At 44.5% G+C, this 21,678-nt stretch overlaps 1 protein-coding gene across 10 annotated transcripts in view; it reads right to left on the reverse strand.

The window, feature by feature from the left end:
- The window catches only part of PLCB1 (phospholipase C beta 1), a 655,431-nt gene that overhangs the window by 20,507 nt on the left and 613,246 nt on the right, over positions 1–21,678 (reverse strand). Inside the window, exons 32-34 of one of the 10 annotated variants that reach the window (XM_073339665.1) lie at positions 20,303–20,350; positions 17,011–17,075; positions 15,931–16,728 (exon numbers count right to left, since the gene is read on the reverse strand). The exons of 1 other annotated variant lie outside the window; for it this stretch is intronic. In XM_073339665.1, the coding sequence (XP_073195766.1) occupies positions 17,037–17,075; positions 20,303–20,350 (87 nt within the window). In that variant the 3' untranslated portion in view covers positions 15,931–16,728; positions 17,011–17,036. Of the gene's footprint in view, positions 1–15,930; positions 16,729–17,010; positions 17,076–19,779; positions 19,931–20,302; positions 20,351–21,096; positions 21,210–21,678 lie in introns of those variants that run through there. 8 more of the 10 variants (XM_073339666.1, XM_073339662.1, XM_073339664.1 and 5 more) reach the window with 8 other exon arrangements.

Below are 21,678 nucleotides of genomic sequence, written 5' to 3' on the forward strand. Positions count from 1 at the left end.
TGTCTACACTTGGACCCGGAGGTGTGATTCCCAGCTCAGGCAGACGTCGGTGTCCTAGCTCTCATCAAGCTAGCATGCTAAACACAGCGGTGTTGCTGCAGTCAAACAGGCAGCGGCAAGCGATGGTACGAGTTAGCCCTGCCGAGTGCGCATCTGCCTGAGCCCCCTTGGTACGTATTGGGGTGGCTAGCCCAGGCCACTGCTCGCCACCACCTGTGCTACCCCAGAGACCTCGCTACTTTTGTACGCCAGCTCGATGAGCACGTGGCAGGGACTCAAACTCTCAGCTCATGGCGCAGACATACCCGTGCATAAAGCCGCAGCACAGTCATTAAATAATCAAGCCAGGAATAAGCATGGACATTCCACGGGCTTGAGGTGAGTCGCCAAGTGCTGACATTAGATCTGGATTTGGCACCCCTGTCTCTGAAGGTGTCTGAAGCCACTCACCCGTGTGGCCGCTGCTGCTGCAGAACCAGTATTGGTCTGGTGCTACACTCTGCAGTAGCAGCCCTCCCACAGGCTCTGACGTTTATTCTCCCCTGGGGGTGCTGCACCCCACTGTGGCCCAAGGCCCCGCCCCTTCCCCCCGAGGCCTCACCCACACCCCACCTCTTCCTGACTCTGCTCCGCCCCCTCCCCCAAAGCTCCTGCCCACCTGCTGCTCTCCGCCCTCCCCCAAGTGCCTCCCTCAGCTGCCAAACAGCTGATCAGCCACGCCTCCGAACAGCTGATCGATGGTGATTCCGAACAGCTGATCGTGGCACCATGGAACAGCTGTGGCTGGTAGGTGCTGAGCACCCACTACTTTTTTCCCCGTGGGTGTTTGAGCCCTGGTGCACAGATGGAATCGGCACCTATGGGCCCACCAGTCACTTACAGGAAGACGTGCCCCAGCAAGCACCAGTTTAGTACAACTTAGTGATGCCACAATGGTGAGTGGATTACAAATCAACAGGAATATATAATAACATGGAAAACGTGCAAGTTATGCACATGACATGTTTACATAATGTGTTCCCTTGTCTTCCTCTCCTTTCAGCTCTTCCCACCTGTTTTGCCTGGTCTTTGTTTGTCAGTTCTCTGACGTAAGAACTCTTTTACTGTATGTTTATACAGTGTCCAATATAATGGGGTCCTGTTCTGATAGTTTTGTATGGTAATAGCACCCAATCAATGACTAATTAATACATATTTGTTACTAATCATTAATAACAATTCCTAGCTTAAAGGTAGAAAATGCTGGAATGATAGAGGGACAACTGACAGGGAGGAATATAAACAGGATCAAAGAGAGTCCCCTCATGTGCAGAAAAGGAAAGGGAGAATCTTTAACTCAGTTGTACTTTGACTGACAGCAGCTTGTTAATTGTTCAGTGATTCAGACAGAGGGCGAGGGAGTCTATCTAGATTTTCTCTCGGCATGCAAGTCAGATCCCTAAATAATTCACATTCGTTTGCAAGTTATTCTCGCAGAAGGTGTTGAATTGTAACTGTTTAAGGGCAAGTGACAGCTTGTTTTTTATTTTCTGAACAGACAAAAATTAGAACAGACAAGATAGACCTAAATATATCAGGATAACCCCAACATGAACAGGCTAAATATTATCTGTTCAGGATATTATCTGAAGCAGATGTATGTCTGGAGTTGAAGTGCTGTGCATATTTTGCTTAAAATTTTTGTTAGGGCTTGATGCCCATGTTATCGAGGAAAGTTCAGAAGCTGAAAAATATGCTTTTTCCCAAGCAGATTGTATAGCTTCTAGTAGAGATTAAAGTGGCAAATTCAAATCGAGATAGCAGGAGAGAGGACAGTCACACTCCACACATCCAGTATTTTGGAGATATAGATATAAGGGATCGCTAATTCCCCGCTATTCACTATTATGCATGATGATGGGCAAAGAAGCATAAAATGAGGTAGAAAGCCCCAAAAGGAGCAGAAAGGGCAGAAACAGCAGTAAGGCATGACTCCCCCACCTATCCCTGGGGCCTGTGGAGGCCCTCTATGCTAGATCTGTGTCTGGTCAGTGCTCAGCGGCTCATGAGGGTGGAGGAATGAGGTGTGTCAGGGGAAAGGGTAGAGAGGAGGAGCAGCTGCTCTGTATGGCATACTCCCCTCTCTGACTGGCAGAATTTCTGTTAGAATACAGAGGGGAAGCTACTGCTGTTCCAAGTGGTTTTATTGCCTTTTGTTCCATGCTGTGTCCACTCAACCATGGAAGGGGAGAAGAGTTTAGGCACAGCAGGCTGGCCAAGGACAGCATGGATGCCAAGGGAGAGAGAATGGCTGCTAGACATTAGTACAGAGGAAACCCTCCATGTCATTGGGACTTTCTTTCAGTACAGATCCCACAGATCCATGAGGTTTAGAAGCTACCACCCTTGCTTCCTCCAGGGTCATCCAGGCACTACGAAGAATCTGTAAGACAGATCCTCAGCTGAGGCCTAATCCAAAGCCTACTGAAGTCAATGAAAGTCTTTCCAATGGTTTAAATGGATTTTGGATTCAGTCCCTGGTGTAAATCTAGCATATTCCCATTAAAGTAGGCCAGGTCTACTCCAGCTGAGTATGTGGCCGGATGTGAGGTGAACCCTATGGAGTTTCTCCAAGTCTTCTGTTCCCTTTGTCCGAGATATACCACAGGAGGGTATAATGTGGTCCCTAGGAATGTCCTTTGCTTTCTGTCTGAATCTAATTTCTATTCTTGACTATTTGTAACTTTAAGCTCTTTAAGTTTTGTTCTTACCAATCCCTCTCCTGCTTCTGTGCCACGCTTTTTTTTCAGATGCCAAGAATGTCTGTTTGAAGAGAGATTTATTTTGTTAGACCCCTGCTACTGTTATCACACTTGACATCTCCCAAGTGCATTAAAAGGCTCTTTCAGTTCATGCATGTTTAGAATGTATTCTGTGATGGCAATTCTGATCACAATCTAGCTGGAGACAAGTTGAATGTATACTAGAAAAAACACAACCTGCCATGATCACATTATTTTGGGAATTGTAAAACGTTGGTTGATTGATTAATGGCTCTATTTAAAATACATCCAGATTGCATAGTTTTATTTAGGATACCAGACAGTTATCTTTTTCTTTGGGAAGAGCTCAAGTGGTGATAGGGAAGTATCAGCTATGAGATGAGCGAGGTTGTAAATTTAAAAAACTCTTTTTTAAAAACTATGACTTGTAAAACTTCATCTTGGCTGACCCATCCATGAACATGGATTTCAAAATGTAGAAAAAAGGCATGCAATATTAGCACTAATAAGTATGACTGAATAATTAAATTATTTTGCTACTTTTACAACAGCGATAGGATTATTCTGAATTAGTTACATAAATCGTTCCTAAAATTTCCTATCACTCTTATGTTATTTAAAATTTCTTACACATCAATTAGTTTGAAATAATAAGACTTTAGGCTATCCATTAATTGCTGCACTGTAGACATGACCTGTATTTAACGTTCTGCAATGAAAATTAAGCTGAAGCAACAAAGAATCTTGGCTAACAGAAAAGGTTTCTTCAGCCTTCAAATAACAAAGAAAAGTTAATGGGAGCAATGAATACACAAGAGACTCTTTGTCAGTTTACCATTTTCTGCTGTTACACGCTAAGACAGATTGCTGCAGCTATAAGCTTTTATCTACAGATGTTTAACACATATTGTTGTATTTTCCATGTATTCTTTCCAGATTATACAGTATAACTACTTTCTGCCAAAAGTCCGGTGCTGAAAGAAACATATTATTCATGTAAAGGAAGGCCAGCTTCATACACAAGTCCAAGGACTTATTTGTTTGAGAAACTTCACTTAGAAGATACTGCAATAGACTACTCCTGGGAGAATTCTGCGCCACTGTGTGTGCGCAGAATTCATGCCCTGTGCAGATTTCTTTGCTTCCCTGCAGAAAAATGACTTTCTGACAGGGAAGCAAAGGGAAGCTTCAAGAGCAGTCACACATCGCTCCCTAGTAGTGCAGATACATTGTTTCAGGCACCTGGAGCAGCCTGTGGAGAGGAAAATCACTGTGGGGCTGGGGACACCGCAGCCAGTGGCTTCTATTCTGAGCCGGGATCAGCTGCTAGTCCTGGCTGGACTGGAGGCAGGAGAGGATGGGACTTCCTTTTCCCCTGCAAGGAGTGGCTGGGGCTGTGTAAGACTCACCCCCAGAAACCTCCCCCAGCTGCAGGAAGCTCAGCATCCCCCCCTGCTTCTTGGCCCCATCGCTCTTCAGCTGTGGGGGGAGGGGACACTGTATGGGGAGCGGCTTCCCCCCCCCGCATCCACCCAACCCTTGTGAATCCAGACCTCCCATACCCAGACACCCCTGCCAAGCGTCACCCAGTACATCCAGAATACCCCTAGCCCTCCATACCCAAACCCCACCCTACTGCACCTCAACCCCTGCCCTCAAATCTCCTGCCTCCGGATCCTCACTCTTGCACCGAGACCACCGCCTACTGAGCTCCTGGCACTCAAACCCCCACTCTGACAAGCCCCACACCCCTGCACCACCCGGAGCCCCCACATCCAGACCCCCATGCCACTGACCCCACAATTAGCTGCACCCAGACTCCCACCCCACTAATTCCCTATCACCCAGATACCCCTGCTGAGACCCCCACACCCAGACCCCTCTGCTGAGCCCCAATCACCTTCATCTGGAAGCCCCTGCAGAATCCCATTGCCCCTGCACCTGGAACCCAGCCCCCAAGGAGCCTCTGTGCATCCAGATCCCCCCACACCTAGACCCTCCACTGAGCTGCCTGCACTCAGATTGTCCCACACGGAATCCTCTCACCCCACACCTGGATCCCCCCACACTGAGCCCCTCCACACTTGGATCCTGCCTGTTGAGCCTGTCTGCCCTATCCCTGGTGCACCTGGTGCAGAGGGGCAGGGCCCCAGGGTGTTTCTGGGTCTTCTGCTGTGTCAGGGTCGGGTGCAGCCTCACTGCTGAGTCTGGGTCCCAGGGGTGGGGTTGGGGCTGCAGGGTGATCTCCCACCTTCGTGCAGCCAGTGGCCTGTGCTCCCCACTGTCATGCTGGATCCTCTGCATTCATTTATTGACAAATGAAACTCACAGAATTTTAAAATATTGGGTGCAGAATTTTTAATTTTTTGGTGCAGAATGCCCTCAGAAATAATAGATATGTAAGGTAAATGTGGATGGGGGAGCTTTAAATAGTTCAGTCAGTGCTCTTGCTTTTCTGTTAGCTAACAGAGATGGGTTTATTGGAGAGACACGTTGTCTACACACATGGGGAATTCACAGTTCTTAATTTTTATCTGCCTGCTGTTGTGGCTCACTGAGAAGCTGTTAAACTGCCTTGATCTCTTTGTAAAAGAGGCCTTAAGACAGCTGAAGTTCTCCTTCAGAGCCAGCCTTCTGCTCTGTTCATGTACTGAAGCCACATTCTAGCATCTGTGACACCACAGCTGGTTTCAGGCTAGCAACTTGTAATGTCACACCCCATGGATTGCAGCATCAGTCATCAGGATCTGACTGCTTACAGAGAAGGGGAATTGGAAACATTAAAATATTATAAAAAGAAGAGAAACTAGCCCAAGATGAATAATTAGGAAGGCTGGAAGGGGACACAGGAGAAAACTGCTCTCCTCTCAATTATTTTAAAAGCAGAATATGCTATAATCAGGACCCCCTGTAATCTGGCCATGCAGAATTCATCTTGTGCCACAGAACTGTGCTTCAGAGTAACAGCCATGTTAGTCTGTATTCGCAAAAAGAAAAGGAGTACTTGTGGCACCTTAGAGACTAACCAATTTATTTGAGCATGAGCTTTCGTGAGCTACAGCTCACTTCATCGGATGCATGCTTGAGAATCTCAGCTTTCATTTTTAAAAACTGTTTCTAGCACATGCTATTGCAGATATACACTTAGGTGATGTTTCAAGTGAAAACCTCTCTGTCTGAATCTGCAGAGAGCCTGAAACCATAGCTCTAAGAGATGTGAATTGCCCCAGTTCCCATGGACTCTGCTACTACAATTGGCATTCTCCCAAGATACTGAGGAATTTGCAGTTTTGTGCCTGTCTCCCTGCCCCAGTCCTGCCAAGATCTGCCTTGTCTTCTCCAGCTTTGTTCTCAAGGCTTCCTGCACTGTTTGTTGGAGCCAGGCTTTGGGGAGCTAGGATGAGAGTCCAGCTTGCAGGCAGGGAATGTGGGAGCCAGAAGTGTAGACTTGTAAGCTGGGTCTGGTAAGCCAGGGAGATAAGCTGCTGAAGTTGGCTACCAGGATCCCACTTCTCTGGCATACATGAAAGCAAAGAGGTAGTCAGCCAGGCCATCTGGACAACACCGCAGAAGCCAAGGCCTAGGGAGTGGAGCTGGGTCGGAGAACACAGCAAACAAAACCCATCTTTAAAATAAAATCATGGTCAAAAATAACCGTGGATGATTTTTTTCACCAATGAGTATTTTCAAGCATGTGCCATGGTTTGTTCAGTGGGGGTGGGGTTAGGAGTAAATGGTATTCTAGGGCGATAGGGTAAGTTAACAATGAAGCAGACTTTAGCGGTTGTTGCCAGAGAATTTGGTCCCATTGTGCTGCTGAGGACGTTGTGTATTGAGAAAGTGACTGACGGTGAGTTATAATTCTCAGAATCTTATACCCCTCAGCTCCATTCGACATTCTACACTGATACCTCTAATGTGTTTTAATGGCCTTTTCTGCAGCAGTATCCACTATATGCAATAAAAGGCACATTACTAAAAGAACGGTGGAGGAGTTTAATTCCCATAAATGTCATTAGTTCTAACAGGAGTACTGACTCTAAAGTCCTAAACCCTGCACCAAAAATTTTGCCTTTGTAGCATTTACACAGAAACGAGTGTTTTAAAAGCAGGTACCTTAGACTGTGAATTCTCTAGATTACCGACCATATCCTTGTAAGGGTTTGTACAACTTGTAGAATGGAACGCTCATTCTGATCGGTGCCTCTGGATTCTACCGTAATGTACCTATTGAATAGTAACTACTGTAAGTTTTAATCTTTACTAATCACTTCTGAAACATTGAAGTTCAGTATCAACTATTTGCGGAAATAATCCCTCCTACATATTGCATGGTATGTATTTTACTTATGTGTTTTTAACACCTACTGCATGAAAATAAAGATGTCAGAATGTGATCTGCGAAGTGCAATATTATTCCCATAAGCCATGCTGTCACTAGATATAGCAGCTGACACTACGCCAGGCAGAATTCCAGCTCTACACAACAGCGCCTGCAAATTTTAGCCTGCGGCGCTGATTCAGGAAAGCATCCTGATGCAGAACAGCGCTCAAACTTGTGGTCAAAGCCCACTGAAGGACTTTAGAATGTGCTTAATGTTAAATATGGGCTTCAATGCTGTCCTGAACAGGGATTGATTTATGCATGTATGTAAAAGCTTTCCTGAATCATGGCTTCTGGTACGAGTAAATTATGGCAGTACTCACTAGCTGCTAGTAGCCAGGCTCTCGATAGGGGCTCGCTTCAGCCTTTCTTATGAAGCCCCGTGTACAGTACAGACTTGTGACTGTATCTCCTCCTATTCTTTCTTAAAATCATCAAATTAGCCCTCTTACTGCTGGCATCTGTCAATCACAATGTCATTAACCAGAGGAAAGAAAATTCCCCCTACACCTCTGTGTAGCAGAATACAGTAGGTAGTTAAGTCAGTGAATCGCTGCATGAAGTTATGCAACTAGATCTGATGAATTCAGCTAGATTGCTGCATGCCTAACTACCATCAATGCTAATGAGAGTTATGTGCATCTGTTATGAGTGGGCATACACTTTGGCCATGAATTCTGCTGAAGCAAAATCTGATGCTATCTCATGTGGGAGTAAGGGCCATGTGATGCCCTGAAGGGATTCCCACTCCTCTCCCTATGTCTGTAAAGCTTGCCCTCTTTCCATTTTGCAGAGCATCTATTGGGGCAAGGGTGAGCTTGGGGGCTCAAAATGACCCTTACCCTTTGGTTGCAGAGGACTTGGTGGGCATTGGAGGGGCTGTGCTGTCATTCTTCCACCGCTCTCCCCAAACACCTGTCCTATTGGCTCTGGAGAAGGGGAGATCCTTGGGCCGATGGGCCCATTCACTGCATTTTGGAGCAGCCTATTGGATGTGCACTACTTGGTGCATTCTGTCTCCCAACTTTTACTCAGTTGGGTAGATCTCACCCCATGGTCCTTTCAGGCATAGTTTCCCCCAACCTCATTCCTTGGTGTCCTCACTGCCATGTAATGGGGTGAGCAAGGCAAGAGGGAGTCACAGACTTCACCTCCAGGGGAAGGGATAGGTTTATCTGAGCAACTCCACGATGACACAGAGGTTTCCCCCTTGGGATCTGATTTGCTCTCCACAACTGGGGTAACTATTTGGACTGAATAGCCTTCACCCTTCCCACCCCCGTAACATGGCCCAAATTAGGAGATACTGATCAGGATTTGGCTCGTGTTCAGGACAGCACTGAAAACACAGAGAGAGACAGTCTAAAGGGGCAGCGGAAAGCACAGGGGCTGTCCGTGGAAGAAACCTGGAGAGAGATTTCTGGGTCAGGGTGCAGGCTGAAAAGAATACTCTTGGCGCTGAGAGCGAAAAAAGCTGTTCCTGAAATTTGATTACTTTTGTGTTCAGAAAGAGTTCAGTTAAATGCTGGTACTGTGACAAAATTGGCCACAAAAAGAAGGATTCTTATAAATTTATGGCTGTCACAAGGGTCTCGTGAAAGCTTCTCTCCCACTTTGGGGAAGGGGGGAACACCAATCTGAAGGGGCAAAGCTGGGAAGTACAAGGATCAGTCCCAGAATTTTTGTTTAGATGTGAGGCCATTAAACAACAGTAAAGTAAGTTGGACTATTGAGTCTGTAATAGGATCTGTGATGTATACAGGGGTAATTGACACAGGCTCAAACATTACAGTTATTAGACCAGACACTAAAGAGGCTAGGAATCCCAAACTGAACCACCTAATTGGTCTTCAATGGACACAGAGACTGAGGTCAGGGAACCAGTTCAAAAACTGGGAAAACTGGGTTTGAAGATTGGACCTCTGAAATTGGAACAAGAAATCTGGGTGGCAGAAACAGTGGATGAGCTAATGATTAGCTTGGATTTCATTGTGGCTAATAACTGTGCAATCAATGCCAGGCAAGGTATCTTACAAATTCAGTCTGTGGAAATTCTTTATATAGATATGGCCCACATGAGACAAATGGTTTGTAGGCAACTGGTTTGCAGTGAACTAATTGTTCTGCTCCGATGGGGTAGGAACCATTATAACAGCTACATGCCATGGTAGCTTTTCAGCAAGGGCAAGATGCGGAGTTTTGAAATCTGCTTTGAGACCCAGGGTCTTGGGGGAATCTTAGCCAGTAAGATCTTGTGGATCTGAAACAAGAACTGAGCCCCGCTTGTTTGTGGCAGGGTTCTGACAAACAGGAAATTGTAAACAAAGGGATGCAGTTGCGATACGTGAGAGATCTGGTAAACACTGGTAGAGAAGACAATTACAAAGGAATAAAGGTGAACTCCAAGAGTTTCTACTGGATTTGTTCCAGCTCAGTACAGCACACTTAAATGAGGACTAGCAGAACAGTCTACAGTGCTTTCCGGTAAGGAATCAGGAGTTCTCCCGATCTAACAAAGATATATGTTGTATTGCACTGGTCCGGCCCAAGGGTGATACTGGGGGGAACAGACCCATTAAAAAGCCACCTCACCTACCTGTAGCAAAAAGGGAAGGTGCACTACAGGGCATCAAGGAAATGTAACAGGAAGGCATAATCAAGCCTGGTTCGGCCTCACCCATAAGCCTCACTCATAGTTCTGGTTATGAAAAAGGATGGCAGCCCCAGTTTCTGTGTGGACTACAGAAAAATATCTGAAGTCACTTTCAAGGATTCTTATGTATTATCATGAATGGACGATACCCTGGATGCTGTAGCAGGTTCAGTCTGGTTTTCCACACTGACATTTAAAAGTGGATATTGGAAGTGGATCCAGAACGGAGCTTGTGACAATTTAAAGTGATGGCTTTTGGCTTGTGCAATGCACCAGCCACAACTGAGAGGCTAATGGAGAGGGTATTACAAGCATGCCTCTCTCAGCCTGTCTGTTATACCTACGGGATATCCTGGTGCTTGCGAAAACATTTGAGCAGGAACTAAAAGGTTTACCAATGGTCTGCGACAACCTGAAGGTGGCCAATTTGAAACTGAGCCCAAGGAAATGAGAGTTGTTCCAAGAAGAGGTCCTCTACCTTGGGTACAACAAAATCAGCAAGCAGGGAATTTCCATTGACAAAAAAGGAAACTGAAGCTGTATAGAGCTGGCCAATGTGCCAGACACTCACAGATGTGCCATTTTATAGGGCACTGCTCCTATGATAGACGGTTCAGTGGTGGGTTTGCCTATATTGCGAAACCACTGCAGACGTTGGGTGAGAAAGGGAGCCATTTCAGTGGTCAACAGGGATGATGTAGCATTCGGAGAGCTGAAAAGTGCCATTGTTCCTGCTCCTGTCTTGGACTATCCATGTTTCAAAACCCGTTTTGTATTGGACATGGATGCTGGTGCTTATGGTCTGGGGCCAGTACGGACACAAGAACACAAGGGACTTAAGAGAGTGACAGCTTGTTACAACAGAAGTCTAAATTCTCCTAAGAAATTATTGCACCACCTGAAAGGAACTCTTAGCCGTGGTTAAATCCACAGAACATTTTCCGCACTATTTGCATGGGAGGAAGTTTATGGTCAGGACAGAGCAGGCTTCCCTGCAGTGGCTCTTTAGAGTCACAAGTCCTGAGGGATAGCTTGCCAGGTGGCTGGAGAAACTGCAGTGCTATGATTTCACAGCCACACACAGGCCTGGCCATGAGCGTGATAATGCTGCTGCCTTATCCAGACAGTCTTGTTGGGAGGCTAATTACCAACGCTGCCCCAAGCAGGAGAGCAAGGAACTAGTCGCTCAAAAAGATGAGTGTGCCGCTCTTCCTCTAATTCGCAGAAGGGCCCATGTTCCTATTTCATCCATTAGAGCAACCGGGCTGGGGCTAAAGTATGTGTCCCAGAGCAACTAAAAACTTCTCAAAGAGAGACCCTGATATCAGGATAGTGTGTGATTGGAAAATCAACTGGAAAATGCACCCACCCTGGAATGCAATGTAACAATGCCACAGTAAAAGTTGTCTGGTCACAGTAGGAAAGCTAAAGGCTTAAAGATGAAATATTGTATAGGAGATGGGAAAAAGCAGCAAGTGATGGACACAGGTAGCAGCTGTTTGTACCAGATGCAATGAAATAGGAGGGTCTGAGGTGATGTCATGATCTTAAAACTGCTGGACACTGGGGGGTTGCAAAAAACTTAGCCAAGGTCAGGGAGAATTTCTATTGGGTAACATGCAGGCAGGGTGCAGAAATTGGTGCAGGAAACGTGATGCCTGCATTGCAAAGGAGGGCCCCCCTAAAACTGGGAAAGCCCCTTTGCAGCAGCATCTTGTGGGGGTGCCAAAGGAGTGCATTGCCACTGATGTTCTTAGGCCCTTGACTGAGACAGAGGCTGGCAATCAATACTTGATGACAGCTATGGACTGCTTCACAAAATGGCCTGAGGCTTATCTAATAAGAAACCAAGAGGTTGTGACAGGAGCAGACGAGTGAATGAATTCTTCACCAGATTTTGGGGCCCAGGCAAGTTATGGATTAAGAGAGAATCTCTGAATCCAATGTGTTTCACCAGGTTTGTGAGATTCTAGGATCCACAAAATTTGCACCATCTCAACACACCCCCAATCTGATGGGGCGATGGCTAGGTTCAACAGAACTCTGGGGGTTCAGCTGGCTACCTTGCTGAACAGCATCAAAGAACTAGCACCAGCATATCCCATTCCTTTTGATGGTTTATAGAACAGCAGTTAATGAGAGTAAGAAGTGTACCCTAGCATTCCTCATGTTTGGACGTGAGCTAAGGAACCCAGGAAACCTGTTGTATGGAGTTCCTGGAGAGGAACAAAGGGATTTGAACCATGGGGACTACCCTACATTCCAAAACTGAAAAAAATCACACCTTTGGCTAGGGAATATCTGAGGATCGCCTCTGTCAAAATGAAAAAGCTGTGTGATGTAAGGTCATCTGGGGAAACCTTTAAAAGGAGGAACCTGGTCTGGTTCCACAATCCTAGAAGAAAGAAGGGTAGGAGGCCTAAACTGGATAAACTTTGGGAGGGAACCCTATAGAGTACTGACCCAAATCAATGAAATGGTATACACTGTATTGTTGGGTCACAGGACTAAACCCAACATTATCCATAAGAACCCTCTGAGAAGATACTGGAGGACAGAATTTCAGTTTTGCTGCCCTCTGAATCTGAGAATGTAGCTGTGGAAGTCGAGACTGGAAAAGTTGTTACAGAGTGAATTCTCCTCAAGGGTGTGGTCTGCCTCAGCCAGCAAATTCCACATAAACAATTGGCAGTCTTTAGGGTCTGGTTGACATGAAACCCAGGGAGAGAAAAGAAATTTGGGAGGAAATAAAATTCCTTTGGGTTGGTGATGTGAAAACATCTTGACAGAAAGACACCGTACATATGTAAATAGTTAACCTTGTATCATTCTGAACGTTTAAAAAAAATTTCTGTTTGGGATGGGGCTGGTGAGTGTCACCGTTTTAAGCCTCACTGGGACAACAAGTGAAGCTGAGGTGTGTGTATGTGGGGGGTGTTGTTATGATCTGTGTGAAACATTTTTATGGACTGAGATTGATGGGTGTGAGCCAACCCTTTAATTAACAAGACTGTAAGCATAAGGCCCACCTAAGACAAAAGAAGTCTGTGGCCCTGCTCAGGAGCTTTTGCTGAACATTGTTTTGGGCACGTGTTTGTGTGTGGGAAGTCAGAACAAAAAGTAACTACCTACAGACAAAAAGGACTGGGGGCGGGGGAGAGACCACGTAAGGAGCTGCTACTTGAAAGAATGGTGGCTGACCATGGAAAAACCCTGGGAAGAGATTTTTGGGTTGGGGTGCAAGCTGAAAAGAGTGCCTTTTGTGCTGTAAGCAAAAGTAGTTGTTTTATGCTACTTGGTTCCTTCTGCACTCAGAAAACACTGGGTTTTGTACATTCCTTGTCAATAAAAAAGACTGCATCAAAGAAAATACCAGACTCCATCAATTTCTCCTTCCAACTGGAACATCGCACAGGGCCTGAACATTGCCGAGCTGCTCAGGTCAAAAGGGGGCAGCAATCTTGAACACTATTATTTCTGACTTTCAGAATGTTAGTTGAGTTATTTCAAAGAAACTGAGCGCTAGTCTAGCCCTTCAGCTTTTCAGGAAAGAAGAGAGTACATCTCCGAGAAGCAGAAATCAATATCCTCATGACATTTGCATAAAAACAAAGAACTATCAGCTCCCTGGCAAACTGTTGCCAATGTAATAATGCTGTCTCCCGTAAGTCACCCGGGCTGTCCCTTCTGCACATCATCAGGTACCGAGGTATTTATTATGCTCTCACAGTTCTACTTGCTTTTGTTGCAACAAGTTTGCTCATGAAAATGCTTGTCCAATGCTTTCCTGTGTATAAATAGTTGAACCGAGAGCTCATGACAAGCAAGGACCAGCCCTAGTTTTGTGGCCTAATTCTGCCAAGCTGAGAGAAGACAACTAAGCACAATTTAGAGTGAAATATCTGCTTTAAACACATTGTATTTTACAAGTTCATTATTCTCTTTGCAAGAGATCTTACAACAACTAAAAACATTTATATAAGAGATTATAAGCGTGCATTAGTATGTTTAGATACTAGGGTTGCAAATTTTCTAATCACACAAAACCGAACACCCCCACCCCGCCTCTTCTCCACCCTCACTCACTTTCACTGGGCTGGGGTGGGGGGGGGTACGGGTTCTGGGCTGGAGGTGCAGGCTGGGGATGAGGGGTTTGGGTTTCAGGAGGGGACACCGGGCTGGGCCAGGTGGTTGGGGTGAGGGCTTCGGCTGAGGCCGGGGATAAGGGATTTGGGGTACAGGAGGGGGCTCCGGGCTGGGCCACGAGGTTGGGGGGCAGGGAGGTGCGGGGTCCTACCAGTGCTTACCGTGGCTCCGAGGAAGCGGCCGCCAGGTCCCTGCAGCCTCTAGGCACATGGGCGGCCAGGTGGCTCTGTGTAGTGCCTTCGTGCCCGCAGGCACCACCCCCCGCAGGTCCCATTGGTAGTCCCTGGTGGCCGCTTCCAGGAGCAGCGTGGAGCCAGGGCAGAAAGGGAGTCTGCCCTAGCCCCGGGCCCCCATTGAGCTGCTGCCCAGACTTTTATCGGCCTGGTTGGCAGTGCCGACCGGAGCCGGCAGGGTCCCTTTTTGACTGGGGAAAACCAGACGCCTGACAACCCTAATAGATACGTGAAGACTATGGTAGAGTCCACGTGGTCAGAAGACTGATCATGCACATCAGAAAACCAATGTGGCTCAAATTAAGGTGGCATTTTAAGCATCAGTAAACATATACATTATTTATTATTTCTATTACAGTAGAGCCTAGAGGCCAGGGCCCCAAACTGCTGTTATCATGGCAAATCCCAAAGGGATGTAGCCACCTTGCAGACTGACTGTTGCCTGGATCAATCTCTAACTAGGTCCTGACGATGGTCCCAATATGGTAGGCTCTATACGAACATATAATATCCTTTATTTCAAACAGGAATTAATTCAGGGAAGTCCTATGGCCTGTTATACACAGATGACTCAACTGGGAAGTCCTATGGCCTGTTATACACAGATGACTCAACTGGTCCCTTCTAGCTTTATAATCTATGAAGCTGTGAAGAGACAGTCCTTCCCTCAAAGCCTTTACAACTAATTGTAAGACTACAGAAAACAGGTGGCTAAAACAACACATGGGGGGAGCACAAGGAAGCAATGAAATGATTGTGGCCAGCATGGAAAACAGAGATCAAAGCAACCAAGAGGCCTAACCACTGTTTGACTTTGTTGTAGCCATCACAGTAGAAAGGAGAGTAACTCCAGATCCAAACAAGATGTGATCTTGAGCTACTGATGGCAAGGATTATGAATTACAGAAAGAGAGAGATATTTACTTTCAAGGTGCATAGGAACCTTGTGTTAAAAAATTCAGAGGAGAGCTATAGAGATTGCAGTAAATTAAGTCTTTTCTCCATACACTACTATCAATACACTTCCCCACCACAGATCTCTGTCTCGGCTGTACCACCTTGTGTGGCCCAATCACCTCCTTCTTTAAGATTAGATGTCTGGGGTCCCCCTCCAAATATCTGTACCCATCAATTGCAACGCCCTGCATTTTTAAAGATTATGCACTAACTTGTGGCTTTGCCAAAGCCCGGAGAAAGGGGCAGCAACATGTGGTTGTGCTTCCTCAGAAGCACACTGGTAACTAGATTGTGACTCAGAGTCAAAATCGGCCTCTTGGAGGGCTGGGGTGAGTACCTGCAGCGGACTGACAGCTGGCACAAATTGCTTCACTTGTGTGTGTTCCACTCACTCCTCAGCCCTTGGCTTCCTCCCTCTCTACCTGGACAGAAGGAGGAGAAGTAGCAGCTCTGTGAAGGCTGTTGCCCCTTGCTCCCTGGCACCATATGGCCCTAAAAATATGAAAAACACTGAAAAATATGTATTGTATGCAAACAAAGGTAAGTGCCTTCCTAGAGATTATCTGAAATCCTTTACTATGGGAACTCTCCAATGGGAAGTTATGTTCTGTTACAATACTTAGTTTTCCCAAGTCCCTTGCTAGTCCCCCCAAAGTGACAGTGCTTCAAAAGAACTTGTTCTTATTCCATCAGCAAGACACAACGCATATTAAAACATTCAGAAAGGTAGAATCAGGTAAATGGTAAAAGATCAGAACAAAGCAAACAAAAATGACTGATTAATAACCAAAGCAGTTTATTTCCATCCCCTAGGCAGAAGAAAACCTGAGATCCCATGCACATCCGCATCTTCAAGCAGCTGTCCCAAGCCTCCTTCCTCCTACACAGTCATATCCCCACTGCCCTGTGACACACAATCAAACTCTTATCCCTTCTGGTAGGGCATTTTGAGCATCAACCCGTCTATAAAACAATTTAAAGAAAGAAATTATTTTCTTATACTCTACTTTCATCTGTCCTGGTGGGTGTGTCTGTCTTTTCCTCAGTCTTCTTCATTTCCACCAGAATAATTCCCCCGCTTTTGTCTCTTAATCTCTCCTGGTGGCTCCACTAATTCCCCCTTTCACTGCTTGCCACAATTTCCCCTACCTCTCCCGTCTCCTGGTTACCTCTCTTCTCCTTTCCATCCCTAAGATCTGTTGCCTTGGCACTCTCTTCTCTACCCTATTATCTTCTGTTCCTCCTTCTTTCCTATCAACAATGCTTGAATCTCTCCCCTTCCCTCATGCCTCTAATGTTTTCTGTGCCCCACTCTGTCCCACTTTTTGCCTACAGTCCCTTCCCCTCTCTGATGCTGCCAGTCCTTGATGCCCTTCTCTGGAGACTTTAAGTTCCCTCTTTTCCTTCCCCATAATCTTTCTTTGCTTTTTCAGGGGACTTTCCAGTAGTCTATGGGAAACAGAGCATTGGCCTTCTCGTGGGTGGTCTCGAGGGAATGGGATTTTGGCTCTGACTTGGCTGAGAGATGGAACAGAAGATGCTCAGATGATCAAAAGGGCAATGGAGATGGCTGCTACATGCATCTCTTGATCGCTGCATTAGAGGTGAGACAAAAGCATTACAAACAAAACAGTGGGGTGGAGTGTGAGGCAAAGAAGCCACAAACTGCTTTCCCAGTCTAAAAAGAGTATAACCACCAGTGGCAACATACGTTACGAAGCCAGCAGATAATAAAAGGATTCAAAACCTTCAGAGATTTCAGTTATCACGTGAACTAATGGGCAGTAAACTGTGGACCCCACCGACTCACGTTTTGACATGAAAAATGAAAACAACATGCGCATTACTAGATAAGAAGGGGAACATTTCACTCACTTTCACTATAGTCTCATATTCCATTTCTACTTCTGTTTTTCCTCTACTTCTTGTTCTTCTATGCTCTTTAAAACAAAACCAAGGATCATTTCAATTTTCGGTGATTAGCAATTACTCTAAACTAAAATTACATAATTTTGTGCAGTACAAAAAAGTAACCTCTCTTTTATCTAGGCACATAATGAACAATAGAAAGATCACTCTGCCCTTCTGAGTGCTGGCTCATTAATATTTGACTGGTTGCTAGGATCACATTAGGCAGTGAATTTGACCGGTTGGTAGGAACACATTAGGCAGTCAAACCAATCTATGAAACATAACCTGTCACTCTTTATTAAAAAAGGACAATGTTTCAGCATGCTTCTGTGTGGGAGATCTGAGCTTGGGTACAGCTGGAGCTCAGGCACATTGTCGAAAAAAAATTTCCTCAAGAAAGAGACATATTCTTTCGATAGGGGAAGAAAAGTATATTTCCATAAGGACAATGTCAATCAGCCATGCCACCTCGGTTCCTACTGGAAGGAGTATCTAAGGCCACTACAGATATATCACCTCTGCCTCTGATCATGCCAGATTTCTTAAACTAAGCGGGATTGGCCTTAATCAGTTCTTAGATAGGAGATCTTCAAGCAATACACAGAATGCTTCAGAAAGTGGTGCTAGAGAATCAACAGGTGGAGCACTTCCTTTTGAGTCAGTATTTAACCAATGCCTGAGCAGAGGGAGCTACTGGGCATGATGCTGGAGGAGGTGACATTTTCAGGATAAAGTATAAGACCAATATTCTGATCCACCAAAGAGCCCTTAAAAAAACAAAACAAAATGAAACAAAAACACCTAAATTTGCATTTGATTCCCAGTGTCAAAATTCATATTTGGGTAATTTAAAAGAGTGGCAGGATTTTAATATTAGCCCACCCTGCTAGCAGGCATTGGAACCCTTCAGAAAGCTGCAGACTAATTATTGCTGACTCTCTGGGACAGGAGTAGCTCATTATACACCACCCCAAATGTAAAGGGGGTAAAGGTAGCCTTCTGTAAGAGAGTACAGGCCTGAGTCAGAGAGGCCCTGAAAGAAAGAACTCCAGCCTAGAAGCATCCAAAAAACTCCAAAGGGTCCACATACGGCAATTACCTTGAAGGTTATCTTTTTGTTAATAAAACTGTACTTCAGGAAGGGTAGCTTTTTGGAGCTGACTAAGGTGTAGCTTTTATTTGGAGCTGGATTAGAACACCATCAGTTTACATATAAATACATTTTCCCTACTAAAATTACTTTTCCACTTGCAATTGGCTGTGCATTCTTCGTCTATTTTCCTATAATGTTGTGTAGCATTGCTGTGTGGTAACAGCTGATATTTCACCCCAGCAGAGATTGCAGTGGGGAGTGATGTGATTGCTACATGTTGATGGTAGCTGCATGAATAAGGATTGCAGTTCTAGTTCTGTTTGTAGGAGTTAAAACTTTATGGCTATTTTTACAGTACAGTAGTTGCTATTAAAAGCTTGGGGTCTACCACACCATGCCATACATGGTGCTCCATACATTCAGAATGGGAAATATTACAGACACCACGGTATGTTTTAAATACATGGTGACACTGGGCCAAAGTCAGCCCTGGTATGATAGCTGGGCACACATTAATTAAAGTCAACGATGCTTGGTCCTTGCTGGTTGTCTGTTAAATTTGTTAAGAAAGCATTGAAAATAAACTTTTAAACTGAAATAGAAAGAAATGAGTAGCACAAAGGTCAGTGTTTTCATTTTCTATTCTAATGAAACCACTAATAAAGTTTATGTAACTTAATAGCCGAAGTAATACTTAAATTGATCATAAAATGTTTCCCCTTAAAGCATTTTTGTAAACTGATCATAATTACCAAGTCACATCCTTGGTAATGGTGAAGGGGGAGAAAAATGCATTTTATGCATTGTGTGCTCATCTTACATTCATTTGGATTTATAAATGTCTTGTAATTGAGTCACAGTGGAGAAAAAAATCATCATCAACTAACTTAATATGGCTGGATTTGAATGAAATTAATATGTAACAGAACTTACAAAGCCCTCCTATATTGCGTCACAATGAATGAATGAAACCACTTTATCTCTTTTCCCCTTGAACTCTCTTTCACCTTGGGCTGTAAAACTACTACATTAGCAGTGACATAAATGGTGTTGTAAGTTACATATTGGGTATAAGTTGGCCAGAAAATGGGCGCTCGTGAGAGTGGAGTTTGCAAAGTAAATCCATAATCTATGCGGAGGGAGCAGAATGTGGAGATTACAGCAGGAAAAATGGAGCAGTGAGAAGGTGAAATGTAAGGTGGGATGAGACGGCTGCTTTATTGTGCATATTTCCTTGTTATTTTTCCTGGGGCATTTTAATTTCTGGCCCTTTTGGCCTGGAACTTACACTGGTTTTGCATACCTGCTGACAGATAAATCAGTTGAAGTTGCATTATTTTAGCACTTGCCCCAGTTTTACGCCACAGTTATATGTGAGGTTTAAGTTACATTACCATTCTGTCACTGCAGAATTTGGCCTAGTTACTTCCAGGAGAGTTGCATCCATTACATAAGGTCTGAATTTGGCCCCTAGAATTTTCCTTAAAACAAACCTTGGAGCACACTAACTTCCATCCCAGGGCTAACTTATTTACTTTGTCTAATGCTCCTCCTGATCCTTACTTCAAGGATCTTATTTTTAGCCTACCTCCTGGGTAAGTGCACATTTGCGTTTGTGAAAAGGCGTTTGCTTTGCATGCAAGCGATCCCAATTTTACATACTCACAGGGCTAGAAAGGTATTCCTGTAGCCTTTTTTGTTCACAGGCGGGGATCTGGGTGTGCACACGGTGAGGGGCGTGTGCAAAGTGCGTGCAAATTTGCGAACATGCAAATACCACCTAGCTGGAAGCTGAAAATCAGGTTCAAAATGGCTAATCACTTCATAAAAGCAACATCCAAAAGTGACAATAAAACAATTCTCCTCTACCATACTTGGGATTTTCACCTTCATCAGTAGCAAGTACCCAAAACGCAGTCAATCAGATGTAACAGAGATATCTGTATAGCAGCTGTAGCTAACTGACAGCCTGAATTTCTCTGTGATATACAGTTACAAAATATGACACCCTAGTTTGAATTAAGGTGCACATAATTCAAATTCTACAATATTTTCAGAGCTTATATAGATAATGTATGTACTCTGCCACTATTGCTATTTTTTGATGCAATTAGCACAAGTGTATCAGACATTATAAATCATGTGTTGCACACTCATATTTACCACAGAGTGCTCGCTTGCTATGGAGTCCCAGTCAGCGAACAGGATTGTCTTGCAGCATAAGAAAGAGAGTCAGGAAGAAACACAAGAATTAAAATGAACTCCGAATTTGAAGCTCTTTTGATTTCATTTGTTATGACTACATTTATCGTATTGTAAGTTACATGGATCTTGTCTTTAAAAACCAGCAACTCCTTTGTTCTAGCAAGGAATTGATTTTAGTGGCCTTTGTGCATGCCCGGTAGTCATGTTAAATGGCTTTTGGTGAAACATTTTAAATCTGCAGATAATTAATGCAACACAGACAGAATTTACTGCTTCCCAAATCATAAAAATGCATCTGAAGAGCTATTAGTCACAGTAATGTTCAGGGAACATCACAGAGAGAAGACACTAAGCTTCTGGACGACGGACTAGATCTTAGGAGATCAGAGTCAAATGAGTATATTTTTTCTGTTATCCATAATTAATTTGCAATGCTGTATTTTCCCAGCATTTATGTGGAGAAGCCCTACTATTATAGAAAGTGCAAAAATCATTCAGTGCATGATAAGCATTTAAAACGTGAAGGTTATAAACATGTTTCATTTTATCTGAGAATAGACAATGCGTGGCTATTCTGTACTGTCCCAAAGGCCATCACAAAGAGTATTTTACATTTCTGGTCTCAGAGCTGTCATGAGGGGTTAGATGCTCTTCTGAGTTACGCAGCTGTAAATCCAGTGGACAGCCACTGGAGTAAATGATGTTACTCCAGATTTACATCATCATCATCACAAATGAGAGCCGAATCTCACCCAGAGCACTGTGTACTTGGAATCCACAACAACAACCTGAAGCTTTGAGCCTGAAGCTTAAAATCAGTTCTGTCAATTTGGATTTTTTTTTCCTGATTATCCTTTATGGGCATCTTGAAAACATTACAAAGAAAAATGAATCACATTATGGAAAATACAAAGGGAATACTAGCTACCAAAAACATTGTCTCATAACACCTTATTTGATTCTGTTTGCACAGTTCCTGACAAATCAGACTTTCTTCCCCAGTCTCTCAGCTGGCAACTCATTTGTACAGACACCACCCTAGCGTTTGGCCTAAAACAAGGGTTTCATGGCTGCTCAGGTCTGTGATAAGACCTCTTTGTTTGAGAAAGAGGAGAAGATTTTCAAAAAGGCCCAGCAAGTTAGGAGCACAGGTCAATGGGAATCCTAAACTTTGAAAATCTCTCCCAGAATTGTTTTTAATTCACGATTCCTTCAAGAGGTGCTGGAATAATTTTTACAGTGGAGGTGCTGAAAGCCATTGTACCAAACTGTAAACCCTGTATATGCTGGAAACCACTTCAAGCTAGGGAGTGCGGGAGCACCCCCAGTTCCAG

This window comes from Lepidochelys kempii, chromosome 3 (assembly GCF_965140265.1).
Source record: "Lepidochelys kempii isolate rLepKem1 chromosome 3, rLepKem1.hap2, whole genome shotgun sequence".
NCBI classification, from domain to species: domain Eukaryota; kingdom Metazoa; phylum Chordata; order Testudines; family Cheloniidae; genus Lepidochelys; species Lepidochelys kempii.